This window comes from Sinocyclocheilus grahami, unplaced genomic scaffold (assembly GCF_001515645.1).
Source record: "Sinocyclocheilus grahami isolate Dianchi unplaced genomic scaffold, SAMN03320097.WGS_v1.1 scaffold10.1, whole genome shotgun sequence".
Classification (NCBI taxonomy): Eukaryota; Metazoa; Chordata; class Actinopteri; order Cypriniformes; family Cyprinidae; genus Sinocyclocheilus; species Sinocyclocheilus grahami.
In genome coordinates this window covers 3,307,219-3,321,029 of record NW_015505189.1, presented here as the reverse complement: position 1 = coordinate 3,321,029, position 13,811 = coordinate 3,307,219, and the positions used below count along the sequence as shown (strand labels likewise).

The following is a 13,811-nucleotide window of genomic DNA, read 5'->3' as shown; positions in this document are numbered from 1 at the left end:
AAAAAAGTATATATATATATATATATATATATATATATATATGCATGCACAGATGCATATATAAAAAAAGATCATAACATGCATTTAGAAGATAGATAAGATTTTCATTTCATGCTGACTTTCTCTTTCACTTTCTAATGTGTTTCAGCCAGATGCTACCTGTTTTTGAAGTTATTTAGCCAGAGCTATGTTTAATTTTTTCAATATTTGAATAATTAAAGTAGGCATGTTAAACTCACCAGGAGGCCCTCTGACCTTCTCACCTTTTCCACCACTCATGAATTTGAATCCCTGAAGGTATAAATTTGGCCTTGACAGTATAAATTATGATGACTAACTCACAAATATCTTAAGAACATTACTTGTGTTCCTTCGTTTATTAAAAGCAGACAGTCCATTCAAATACAGTATTTCAAACCACTACAGAGCCAGTTCATGCTAAACAGCTTGAAAATGGAACATAAGCATTATGTTCTAGGTATTTCAATGATCACAGCTATACCCTATAGAAAGCACCTTAACGGAAAATGAAAAGCTGGTCTTTTACAATCAAAATATCCGTTGTACATCATCAAATAATGGAATTGTAAATGAACAAACTAAACCAGAAAATAAATCAAGACAACTATTTAAGGCTGTTCTGGTCCTGAGGATATTTTACATACTGTTTCTCATTAAAGAGGCACACGCACTAGCAAAACAAATATCTCAGTGCATGACTGAAGGAACAACCAGCTCGAGACTGCCAGAGAGCTCTTTTACTGTATAAGTAAGGCCAGCAGCATTAGCTTCGTCTTTCAAACAGACAGGGGGGCATGTCAACACCGGGGGACTGTAAACTCTGTCTGATTTGAGGACAGCTGATTAAATGGGTTGATGGTCTTACAACGAAAGTGTCTGTGAGGTATGGCAGTAGGGATTATCTTCAAAGGAGTTCATTAAGTATTCCTAAGCTTCTTGTGGAAAAGGCATTTGTATGGTTCTCCACTGCCAACCGTCTAATGGATGAGTATGGATTCATCTTATCCAAACAGATGTCCTTGTATGCAAATCCTTAAGAATGAACAGTATGTAATTTTATGCCCTTGAATATCCAGTTCCTGGTTGGAAACTGGTTGGAAACCAGTGGATCTGTCGACACGTTTATCCCCCCAAAAATGCGATAGATCCTACTCCACCGTATTGACAGCTTTGGTGTCAGTGATCAAAACCAGATTAGCAAACATCCTCCTTTAAAAAGCGAGAGGAAAACTTCTGAAGAGTCTCATTTGTAAAACATACTGGAAAAAGACAAGTGGTTCCACTTGTAGATGTTTGTACTGTTCTCTCCACTGTAGAGTTCAGTTCATCTGTCATAAGAAAGTCCTGACCGTACAGTAGAGTGATAGTGTTACGAGCATTGGTAGTGCTTTCCTCTCTGGGGCAAATCCAATCGCATGTGCAACTGCAAAATATAAATTGAAAAAAAAATCATTTTCAGGAGCTTAGACATAGCTGGAGCTTATAGACTTTTGACAGACAACAATAAATATGACTGACACACACAGAGCGCTTCGCTGAATGACAGAAAGCTGACGCTGGCTCCGCCGCACGTGCTTTTATAGCTTCCCGTTCATGACGTCATCCGCCGTGACGTACCACTCAGCTATTGGACTGATTTCACATGTGATTCAGAGCGTGGGTCACTGAAGGCGTTCCCCTAGTGTTCTCGACGCAGCTCGAGTTCCTGAAGAGGAACTATAACTACAAACAAGATTTTTACAGTTTCAAATAGGATGTGATAGGTATTCTGCTTCTCCTTCAATTTAAGCCTAAGAGATTTTCACTCGTTTTTATGTATTTTTTTAAAGGGGTCCTATTACACTTTTTCACTTTCTTAATTTTAGTCAGTGTGTAGTGTGTATGTTTGGGCATAAAAAAGATCTAGAAAGTTACAAATCTCAAAGTCCACTCCAAAGGGAGATATTTAGTTTTTAAAAAATCCATTTTCAAGAACTACAGCAAACGGCTCATTTGGACTACAGCGTTTGGTTTCCGGGCTTTGTGATATCACAAAGTGGCTCATTAGAATTTCATTACAAAGAATTCCCGCCTACAGAAATTCTAATGGTTGGGGGCTGGGGAGGGGCGAGGTCGTGGTCAGAACGCTTGGTTGAGTGAGCGCATCAGACGAGACAAAACGAAGAAGTGGTGCTGTTGCAGAGTTAGTGTGTCAGAGAAAACCAAGAAGAGCAGCTGTGCTGTAGCCTCAAATTTTCGGCATGTCTAGAACAGCGGTTCTCATTTCCAGTCCTCGCGTGCCCCCCTCTGCACATTTTGTATGTTTCTCTTATTGCTTCATACGTTTGCTATATTTGACTGTAAGTGCCCTGCGAAGTGGACATTACCGGATATTCCTCCATGATTCCAGTTTGAAGGGAGCGTATATGTTTCATACAAAGGGCATTTAAGTGTGCGAGACGTGAATTTAAATTGTATTTATTTACAGAGGTATATTATGTCCCACTTTCACTCATAGAAAATAATGTGTTCGAATTTTAAAGCCGTGGCGCAACGCTGCGTGTGCGACCGCCTGAAACGCTGTTTTTTTCACTTCTGAAAGCGGATGATGTCAGGAAACGGTGGTTGCAATTTACTTTTTAACTCTGTTCCTGAGCATTATAACCCCAATTTGCTATTGTGTGCTGCACATTTTACTGAGGACAGCTTCCACATCACGAGTGAGAAGTGCCGGATTCGCCAAAAGCTTTTGTTGAAAGACAGAGCAAGAGGCGGGGCAGCACTGAAACACCGTCTAGGCTGTTCGCCAATCACAACGCACTGGGACAGCTAACCAATCACATCACATTTTGTTTTTCGGAAGACGGACCTTCATCAAAGCCGGAACTAATCGAGCCGTTTGTGCCAGCCTGGGGAGAAAGGTATTTTAATAATGTAAATTATGTGAAAAAAAATGCGTTTTTCCAACCACGAAGCATGAGAGCATGTTCTAGTACACCCCCAAAACAAAATCAAGACTTTGTAAAAGAGCATAATAGGACCCCTTTAATTACCAAAAATTGCATTATTGACTTGATAGCCTAAAAAATTAACCACGAGTTCAGCATACTGAAGGATAATAGTTGTAAATTCCATAAGGGGGCCATAAATTCAGACCTGCTATCCTGGGGATGGTAATCTGTTTGCTGCTGCTCCCCTCTCCACCTTCACTGACTGGTTTAATCTGGATGATGTAATCCTCGTCCACAGGCAGAGAGAGCTCAAGAAATGTGCTGTTAGTCTCCACCACACTGGGCCGACTCTGTCTGCTTTGCTTGTACATGACCTTTAAAGCAACACAGCTCCTTTAAATCTCAGTTTAGATGTACAGTAACAGACGATAAACCGTTCAATTCATGGTGTGCATTATTCAATATACGGAACTGTAATCTGTCAACCAATCAGAATCAAACATTCAACAATGTTGCAGTATAAACATCAGATATGTTTATACCAGAGGCAGTGATGTTTGTATGTTCATACCTTATAGCCCATAACTTCAGACTCATTTTCCAGAGCCTTGACATGATCCCACTTGAGGATGAGTTTAGAGTCTGTAGCATTCCACATGACTTTCAATGGAGACTGACTCGGTGCTGGAGAAAATACATTTAAAGAGCTAAACGTCACATTTCAGAGGAGTTTAAAACTACTGTACTTCAACTTTCCTCAATAAGACTTTATACAATGTCAAAAACAAATGCAAAGTCTTTTGCAGATACTCTAACTTTTAAACTAATGATAAAATGGAAACAATAATATGGCTATGGTTATAGAAAATAACACACAGTGGCCAGGGACCATGTCACACTTACGGGGTCTCTTAGTGGTGACATTCACCACAGCACTATCAGGTCCAACACCAGCACTGTTGTAGGTTTTGAGTTTGATGTAATATGTACTGCTGGGGTCCAGTCCACGAATGACAGCAGACGTCCTGTTTCCCACAGTCCGCATCACACTGGCTGTGTCCGGTCTGTCCTTTGTACTCCAGTACCTCAGCTGAAATTCACAGTCAACTAGCTGTCATAATCAGCATCACAAAGTGTCGTTCATTGATTAAACTTTATGTGGTGCAGTAGTAAGCACACTGAGCTGTGTGAGTCATTGTGTGAATATATTTAAGTCAGTCTTGCCTACTGATATTCCGTTTCTAATAAAGCAAAAATCCCCCTACCACAAACAAAATATCTGACATTTCCCCCAATATATTAATTTTTATAGCATTGTTCATTGGTAGTTACTGCATCAAGAACATTAAAACTGGATGTGAGAATTGTTATAACAGCACAGGCAATACACGACGATGTAGAACAAACCCAGTCAGATTCATTAGCTTGCTTTAGTTGTGTTGTCCTCACCTCATAGCCCATTATGCGTGTCCTACTGGTGCTCCATGGTAAAGGCTTCCAGCTGACCTCCACTTCTGAGGCTGACAGGCTCTTGGCACGGACACGACTGGGAGCGCGACTCGGCTCTATGGTCAGAATAATCATTACTGTAATGGCTCATTATTATAGCACTGATGCACTAGCAAATATTTAGCACATTCAGTTTGCCCTAATCAAACAAAGCAACTCTGCAGCAACATAACATTCTGAGCATTTCATATACCTGTTTATACCTAAAGGTAATTTCTGCTCCACTGGCACTATCTTCGATTGTACGAACAAACAAACATCATTGATTGAGCCAGTAGACCTTAGGGTAGCACCAACAAAATAAATTTTTGAAAGGAATGAAAACAAGGCTATGAGGCATAGAAGTACAGTGTGTTCAGTAGAGTCTACTGTTTAACAACATACTGTAATGATTGGTTCATCTTTCCAAAAGACTTTCAATAGACAAAAACTCCATAGTTGTGAGTTGTAACAATTACTTGTGATATAGGACCTTTATACAATGCGTGGCATTGCAAAGACTTTAAGTCTATCCCTCACAGCCTCCTTTCCATCCGTGTAAAATTCAATATGTTGTCTAACCTGATTACGGTCTATGGTGCAATGGTTGGGCCACTCAAACCAAGAATAACATTTTCGGCTGTACCACAGACACAGAGTGTTTAAAGGGGACATCAGATGCCCATTTTCCACAAGTTGGTATTATTCTTTAGAGTCTTCATGAAATGTCTGCAATAACTTTGGTTAAAATTCCTCAATTGGCGTGTAAAGTCACCCTTTTTACCTTGTCAAAAGTACTTTCGGGTCGCAGTCTGAAAATAACGAACTAGCTGCGTGTTTTCTTTTCAGCTTTTCTGAGCTGGCAGATACTCCAGAAAAGTGAAAAAAAGTGAAAATTTCATCTGGTATCCCCTTTAAACATTTTGAGGGATTGAACTTGTGCAGGGCTCATTTATAGTTGTCTTTGCATATTAAATTAAGATTGGTAAATTGGTTTACCCTCTTCTGCTGAGTATATAGTGGTCACAGGTCCAAAAGGACCTTCGCCTTTGTTGTTGTAAACTCCCACTTTCACGTGAAATGGAGAGAATGGAGGGATGCTCTCGTTTTTGAAGATGTATCGGGATGCATCAGGAGACGTCACGGCCGCCTGCATCCAGCTTTGACCACCAAGAGGGCGAAAAGCAACCACATAGCCGAACCCTGGACCGCACTGTAGCTCTTCTGGGACTGGCTGGAAAGCCCCACAAGTACCCACAGACACAACACAGAAAAGGGTGACAGAACGAGCAAGGGAAAGACTGATTTATCATTATATCACAGCAGTGTTATACAAGAGGCTTTGTCTCAGTAGACTATGGAAATCCCTTTCACGGTCCTTGAACATATTTTTTGCTTTTCACATTTTGAAACATATTTGCTAAAATCCATAAACATTTTGTCTGCCTCACTGAAGAGTATCTGCCCTTTTTTTAAAAAAAAGGGCTGTTTAAATCACAGACCAAACAATCTGCCAGCATGATGGGCCTGTTTTTGATACAGGCCAGTGGGCGGTCCACCATTGACAGCTACCTTTGAGCACTTAAATGGGCAACGAGAGCTTGCTTTGTTACCTCCCAAGTGATGACAAGCTCAGAGCGACTGCCACCTCCTCCACTGACTCTGGCTGGGGTCGTCCTTGGCACTGCAGCATTAAAAGAAGAAGACTTTTTCAGGCAGTTTTATAAGATGAGAAACCCCAGAAGTGCAGACAGGGCATTTTTCCATCTGTTTAGCATGATACCACAGAGACAGCTTTGTGGCTGCTTCTTGGTTCTGAGTGAAAAAGTTTAATATACAGTATGGTTGGAAGAGAACTCTAATCAAATCTCGTAGAAGTGCCTTGTTTTATTTGAACAAACCGGTTAACCTTCCCAAAACTTATGAAGTCCCCAGTATACTCACAGCAAAGTTATTTTTTTTGTTTCAGCACTCCAGTCACGTCACATCACATTTAGTTATATAGCACTTTATACAATAGATTGCTTTGAAGCAAGCAGATTTACAATATTAAACATGGAAAAAATTAAACAACTTCAATTTCTACTATAAAGCAGCTTTCCAGTTTAATGTTTTACTTGCGTCTGACCTTGAGGCATTTATGCATTTAATGTGTAATAAGTGCCTAGGGTTAGGGTAATCACAGTAAACATGTAACTATATACATACACGTGTCCTGGGTTTTGATTTTTTGTGAGGGTTTGCTGGGTTCCCCGGTGCCTATGGAATTAGTGGCTAGCACTCTGAACTCATATTCAACCCATGGACTCAACTCAACCACACGGGCTGTCAACTGTTGCCCTCCCAGAGACGCTGGCACTGAGAAAAGAAGAGATATTTGAATGTATTGAAAATATATATTTCCAGAAACCTGAAACATAATAATCACTTGGAAAATGAGCTAGAGACTGGAGAGACAGGGTCTGGCCCAATATGCAGCTTTTTTTTGGCCAAGAACCACACATGGACCAGATGTGACCAAGTGATTGGCATTAAAAGCAACCAACAACTTTTTGTTTTTACCTGCTCATACCCTTGTGAAAAAGAACTGCACTTACAGTAATCACACTGAATGCACACTTTTAGTGAACTTCTAATCTTAAATGTATATTTAACTGTACTTGCAGGTAATATAATTTTAATGAAATAAAAGACCACTTCAATGTACTTAAAGAGAGTACATTTTCATGACTATGTAAGTGCACTTTGTAATAATATCAAATTAAAAGGTAATTTTTTTGTGCTTAAAAAGGAACACTTATTTTGATGTAATGACTAACATATTAATGCAAAGTACTTGATTATAATTTTAAATTAATTTATTTTACATGTAATAATTTGCAACTTCATCATTATTTTATTGATTAATTATATTTTAAAGACAACAGAATTATTAAATGACATATAAAGTACTGGAGTCCTACTTACATGGGTCAAAAGTTCAGCTAATTGCATTTAATAAAAACCTAAACTAAATTTAGTATCAATTTAAGTGATACATTTTCATTTAATTGCAATTAACAAGCAGTTAACTATCCGAACACTCTCTCCCACTGTAACATCCAGCTGGGTGGCTTTAGAAGTGATGATGGTTGGCTCTGAATATAAGAATAAGGTTATCAGTAACTAATACATTTATAACTGTACATTACTAGTCATCAGTAGATTGGTGCATAAAACAGCACTTGTATATAACCTGCCATTCAAGACTTTTTTACAGAACACTGTCAAGACCTCCTGCTTTTATCTTAGAAATATTGCACATTTACGGCCCATGCTGTCCTTTCCTGGTGCTGAAAGGCTGATTAACTCTTTTGTTTTCTCACATATTGACTACTGTAATGCTCTCCTTGCTGGAGTTTGTAAATCCCCCCTCTAACAGACCACAATATCTGCAAAATTTGGCAACTTGAATCCTATCTGGGGCCAGGGTTTGTGACCATATAACCCTTATTTTGGAGTCATAACTCTCTGTCAGGTACCGTATAGATTTATAAATCCTTGTTTATGTGCATTATTTGACTCCACATTGTTTGGCTGAACAGGATTGCTTTTACTTGATTATATTAACTATATTATATTATAGTAACTATTTTGCTATTTAATTATTCTGTGTTTTAATTCCTAGTCGTCATTGTTGTTTTTCTTGTATTTAAAATGCATTCTTTTACATTGTCCTTGCTTTTGTTGTAAAATGCTTTTAACTTTTAAAGGTCCTATACAAAATAAATGTATTATATTATTATTAACATTACTGTATTACATTTGAGCTGAGGCAAGAAGTGCATTGAGTAGTACACTTCTATCACCACTAGATGCCACTATGCTGTTAGATTTTCATCTGAAACAAGTCTTGTGAAAGCAAATTCTCAATTCCCCCTAAAAATATCTATCCATCCCTCCCTCCCTCCCTTCAAAATATAACGTAATTGTCAGCCACAAAAAAAAAAACAAGAAAAAAAAAACAAGAAAATATTTGCTATATAATCACATCTGTTTGATATTCCTCAGATGAAGTTGATATAGGGGATGTCAGAGAAAAGGGTCAAGATGACAAAAACGTGCAATAGTGAATATTAATAAAATAGCTGGTTCAGCTTTAATTTACGGGATGAATCATTACTGATTAGTAATCACTGGATTACCGTGTGCTGAATTATTCATGCTTTATCATGCATTTCTTGCAGAGATGTCTCTTTAATATGGCAAACACGTGACTTTTGCTGGAGCAATTTTATTTAAACTGTTTGCAAATTAACATGTCAAATGAACATGTATTCAGGCTTTCATGTGAAAATGAGAACAGGAGAAGAAACCAGAGAGTTTCTATAGAAACCAGTTTTAAAAACAAGAAGGACCACCAAACCGCTGCTCTAATAGAGCGCTGGGATTGTTCACGCCGCCTTGTCAAACGGGTGAAGAATTCACAGAGTTGCAAAAAAGGCTGTTTTAGATGGATTTAAGCCCTAATGAAACACAGCACGGTTATTTCCACACATATCATGCATCTCTAATGCTTGGCAAATAAATCAATTCCCCATTAACCACAAGCACAGTTCATCTAGAGAGTGTGGAGATAAGGAGCTTGTGCTTTACTCTTACACTGGTAAAGACTGTAGATCGATAGTAAATAGTTATTTATATTTAAATGTATATAGTTGTTTATATCATACAAAATATTGTTTTGCAACACATATTACAGTACACAGTATTCAAAAATTTGTGATCTGTACTTTTTTAGTCTCACCAAGGCTGAATTTATTTGATCAAAGATACAGTAAAAACAGTAATATTGAGAAATATTCTTTAAACAACTTTTCTATTTGAATACATATTAAAATGTAATTTATTCCTGTGATGCAAAGCTGAATTTTCAGCATCATTACATCATTAGTGTCACAAGATCCTTCAAAATCATTATAATATGCTGATTTGCAGCTCAACATTTCTTATTCTTATCAATGCTGCGGCTTAATATTTTCGTGGAAATTGTGATATTTAGTTTTACAACTCTTTGATGAATACACAATTCAAAAGAAAAGCATTTATTTGAAATAGAAATGTTTTGTAACATTATAAATGTCTTTACGATCACTTTTGATGACTTTTATGCGTCATCGACTGGATAAAAGTAGAAATTTCTTTACACATTTTATTTTATTAATATATTTTATTTTTTAATTTTATTAATATATTTAACACAAATGTATTTTTATAATGAAACCATGTTGTCATCATCGTGTTACATGCATGCATATGTACAGAATTGTCCAAGAGTAATGCATGTACTAAATACTAAAATGTCCCAGCATACCTTTCACCACCAGTGTGCCTGCACTGCTTGCCACTCCAAACTGGTTTCTCGCCACACAGGTGTAAAGACCTGCATCTAGTTTGGTGATGTTGGATATCCGGAGACTGCCATTATCCAGAACGGAGACTCTAGACAATAAAGTGACATGATGAAAGCCTTGCAAAACCATTCATCCAGATAAACAAGCTTTAAAACCAATTATATTACATCGAAGATCAATGAACTTTAGTCTGGCCACAGAGATCAATAGGCAATAGTACTAAAATAACAACACACCATTAAGTAATTATAAAGAACACAATCAGATTATTATAAATCTACATTTTTATATGATAACATAATCTGTAGTTAAATACTGTGTTTTTATGTATATTTAATTATTGTATTTCAGATTATTGGACATTTGGTGTCTTTTATATTCATGTGAAAAAAAAAATGTAAAAGCCAAACACACGAAAATGAAACCCTTCTCTGAACTCTTCCTTGCTGCTAAACCAGCTCTGATATATTCACTTTCGACAGATGATAAAAGCTCTCTATTTAAAGTTTTTTTTTTCCTGTAGTTTCTTCTGCAACTATATTACTAGCAAGCCTTTCCACATCATAAAACAACAACATTCTGGCCATGGTTTCTGCTGAACAGTTCAGCCAAAAATAAAATGTTCTGTCATTATTTAATAACCTTCTTGTCTTCCAAACCCATTAAGGCCGGGACACACCAAGCCGACTTCAAAGAACAAGCGGCGATGAAAGCCGACAGCGTTGTCGCCTCACTTCAGTATCGTCGGACCAAAAAGCTGCGCTCGAACACACTGCACAGACTACAGCCGACGGCAAATTAACAGGTGCGTTCTGCGCATGCGTGACTGTCTATATCAGCAGCTATCAATAGTATATATTCGTCATTCAAAAGGAGAAACCGAAACAAAGATATACAAAGATATACGAAACGAAACTATGAGCATGCTATGTATATGTATATATTGAAGCAGAATTTCTTTTGGTGGGGCTATATGAGACTGTTGATTAAGTAAAGACAGCATATTGTGTCCAAAATTAAATTTTAAGCTTAAAAAATACATTTTCATGTTCCCCTACAAGTGCAGAAGAAAAAGAGAAAGCTGTATTCTGCTTTTATTAATTGTAGTGCAGGGGCCAAAGCAATGAAAAATGTTGAAGAGCAGAGCGCGGGATGTGCTTCATTTACACCACGACCTTTCAGTATGCAGTGGTCTTCATCACAGCAGAGATGAGAAGAGAAAAAAATCTGCTCCCACCACCAAGGCAAACAGCCCTTTTTTATGGACATGCCAATGTTTGCAAGAATTTAGTAAGTGGAATTTTTAGAAATGAAGGCATGTTGATATGAGAGCTTTCAGCAGGCACGTCATCCTCATGTCTTGTGGGGTTATCGTCAATGGTTTTACTCTAGCTGAGGCCAAATTTACACTTCTATCGAGCGGATGATAGTGGGTGGGGTGGGGGAATAAGTCAAAGAGAACACATTCAGTAGAACTTGCTTTGCCTAACGGCAAAGTGTACACAAAAGTGGTTTTATTATGTGCCCTAATGAACACCATTACATTGGAGTTTTGTGGCTTTTCGTTTACTTCTGTTAGCATACATGTGCCAATTATATATATACAGTATATATATATATATATATATATATATATATATATATATATATATTTAAAAGTTGTCTAAATTATCTTTAGGAGATATACACATTTAAAATTTACATTCTATCTCTTCTGGAAAAAAAATATTGACAATATTGACTCATCTTACACTCGTTGGCATTTCCAAATTTTTGTCCAATCAAATGTTCTCTAGAATGAAACTGTCTCGAGTGGACCCTTTTCACAGACTGTGATAATGGATTTCCACAGCTAATAACATTGTAAATCTTGTTTTTATTTTTCATTTGAAAAAATTGCAATGTGCATTTATAACACTATACTGTGTTTTCTTACCTTGCCATTAAAGGCAGGGTAGGTGATTTGGTTCAAAAACATGTTTTGTTAAGCTGGTTGAAAGTCTCTTCACATCCCAATAACAATCACTAAGTCAAGTGGTCTAAATTTATTTATAAGTATTTATATCATCTGTGGAAGCGTAGGACCATAAAATGTTCGTCCAATATCCCTCGGTCTGAGGGCTACGATAGGCTGTTCTACCTGCATACCTCCACACAGCCTGTTTGCGCAGATGTGATACGTCATCAGTGCGTTCCATCAAGCTATTGCAGACCGAGCGAGAATGGAAGGCGTTATTATTGTAATATTATGCGCTTTGTATTGTATTTTTTTCTCACCGGTGAATGAGTTGAATTCAACCCTCCACAAACGTTGTCTTTCATCGTGTCGCTGGTTAGACGCTGGTTAGCCGCTGGTCTGCCTGTGTGCATTCATGTGTTTTGGAGGAGGAGTGGCTTTGGAGAGTGATTTGCATAGAGGGAGGGATCTATGCTTTCAAACAGTAGCGGTTTTTGGCACTGGCGAACCGGGCAGCCGCCCGGGGCGGCATTCTTTCATGATACATGGAGGGCGGCACGAGCAGTTAAAAAAAAAAAAAATGTTTAGATAGAGCAATACTCTAATGGAATTAGTGGGCTAAAGTCAGTCAAACCTCGACTTTCTTCCAAATAACGCACATTTCATTCATAATATTATAAATACAGGCCTATAGTTCCTGCACATTTTTGTTTTTCTGAATTGTATGAAATGGCTAATAAAAATAGGTAATACAAAACGATTATGGTCACCAAGGTGAATTGGTTTAGTCTTGACTTCTGGTCGTGAGTGACAGTGTTGGGGGGAGGAGAAATCTGTTGATTGTCGAGTGCCAAATAAACACAGAGATGGACAGGAAAAGGTCAAAGCCATCAGGTGCCCAATTTAGAAAAAAAGAAAAGAAGAAGAGGAGAAACGAGCAGAAGATAAAGGTATGCAACTATGTTCTATCTGTATGATTATTACGGTATCCATGTCATGAATGAAGGGCTAATGTTAATTGGTGGGTATAACTCTTAAGTTTGTAAGCCTTTTTGCTATGATGCTTGCTATGCTTATACAACAATAATTCGGTTTTAACTCAACAAACACGAGATCTAATTTCACCATAATATTGTGCTTTGCAACAAAACTGTTACAAGTTCAGTTATTATTTATTTCCATCAGTTGGATTAACGTTAGGCCCTGTAATTAGCCAACGGAATTTTCAAATCTGTGTAATTATAATTTAAATCGGACTACTTTTCAAATTGTATTTCATAAACCAACATCTCAGAATTTATGTCAAAACGTTATGGGGTTTCAAATCAAAAAATGACTTTCTGTTACAGAACAGGGCATTGATTTCATACATGTCCACTGTAGAGGACATCAGGACTTAAATCATGTTTATCAGGCATTTTGGGAGACACAACAAGTGAATATGTAAATAAATTATCCATCAATATTCTTATGAAATATTAGATATTATTAATAAAATGTTGCCAATTATTACTCCAATTATTACACTTCTTTTTTCATTAAATGTTGGTCAGGTTTTAGTTTTAGTTTGTGTTTTCTGTTCCCTTTCAGTCGGTCACTCTCGATGTCACGTCGGAGGACCGACGAATTGGGATCTCGCTTATAGGGACCAATCTACTTTGAGTGTAAACTAAACGAGCCAATGCACATTGGCATGCGATTATTGCATCCAGCTGCTGCTGATCACAGCGTGAGTATAAGTAGGCAGCAGATGCAGCGCATATTCAGCTTTTCGCTTCGGAGCCAAGCGATCACATCGTTCTGCTCCTGACTACTCTACTGAGAGAAGAAGACTGAACGAGTTCAGAGCGCTCTTGGAGAGCTCTTCGTGTTGGCGGTATGGCGCTTCAGCGGTGGTGGTTTCCCGTGTCGAGTGGGTTGCACACATCAGGCTGCACTACCCCCTGTTTGTGTTGCAGATGATCAGCTCCCCTGTGTGCCTCAGCACGCTAAAAGAGCTTTTTACCCTAAAAGAGCAATTTC

At 37.8% G+C, this 13,811-nt stretch overlaps 1 protein-coding gene across 1 annotated transcript; it reads right to left on the bottom strand.

Annotated features, from left to right (window-relative positions):
- Positions 1-372: 372 nt before the first annotated feature.
- Positions 373-9,961, bottom strand: LOC107594383 (contactin-3-like). Its single transcript, XM_016284407.1, has 10 exons — positions 9,793-9,961; positions 7,523-7,576; positions 6,648-6,797; positions 6,053-6,123; positions 5,439-5,673; positions 4,401-4,516; positions 3,855-4,041; positions 3,523-3,635; positions 3,157-3,325; positions 373-1,444 (listed from the first exon to the last, which is right to left on the bottom strand). The coding sequence occupies exons 1-10, from the start codon at positions 9,959-9,961 to the stop codon at positions 1,353-1,355; spliced, it is 1,356 nt and encodes a 451-aa protein (XP_016139893.1). The 3' UTR covers positions 373-1,352.
- Between the last annotated feature and the right edge of the window lie 3,850 nt (positions 9,962-13,811).

Excerpts from the sequence above, each read along its gene's own strand:
- LOC107594383 (XM_016284407.1), bottom strand. The coding sequence starts at position 9,961 with ATGGTTTTGCAAGGCTTTCATCATGTCACTTTATTGTCTAGAGTCTCC. Across the intron at positions 7,577-9,792 it reads AGGCACACTGGTGGTGAAAG|AGCCAACCATCATCACTTCT; the intron begins GTATGCTGGGAC and ends TCTTATATTCAG. Across the intron at positions 6,798-7,522 it reads GGATGTTACAGTGGGAGAGA|TGCCAGCGTCTCTGGGAGGG; the intron begins GTGTTCGGATAG and ends TTCTTTTCTCAG.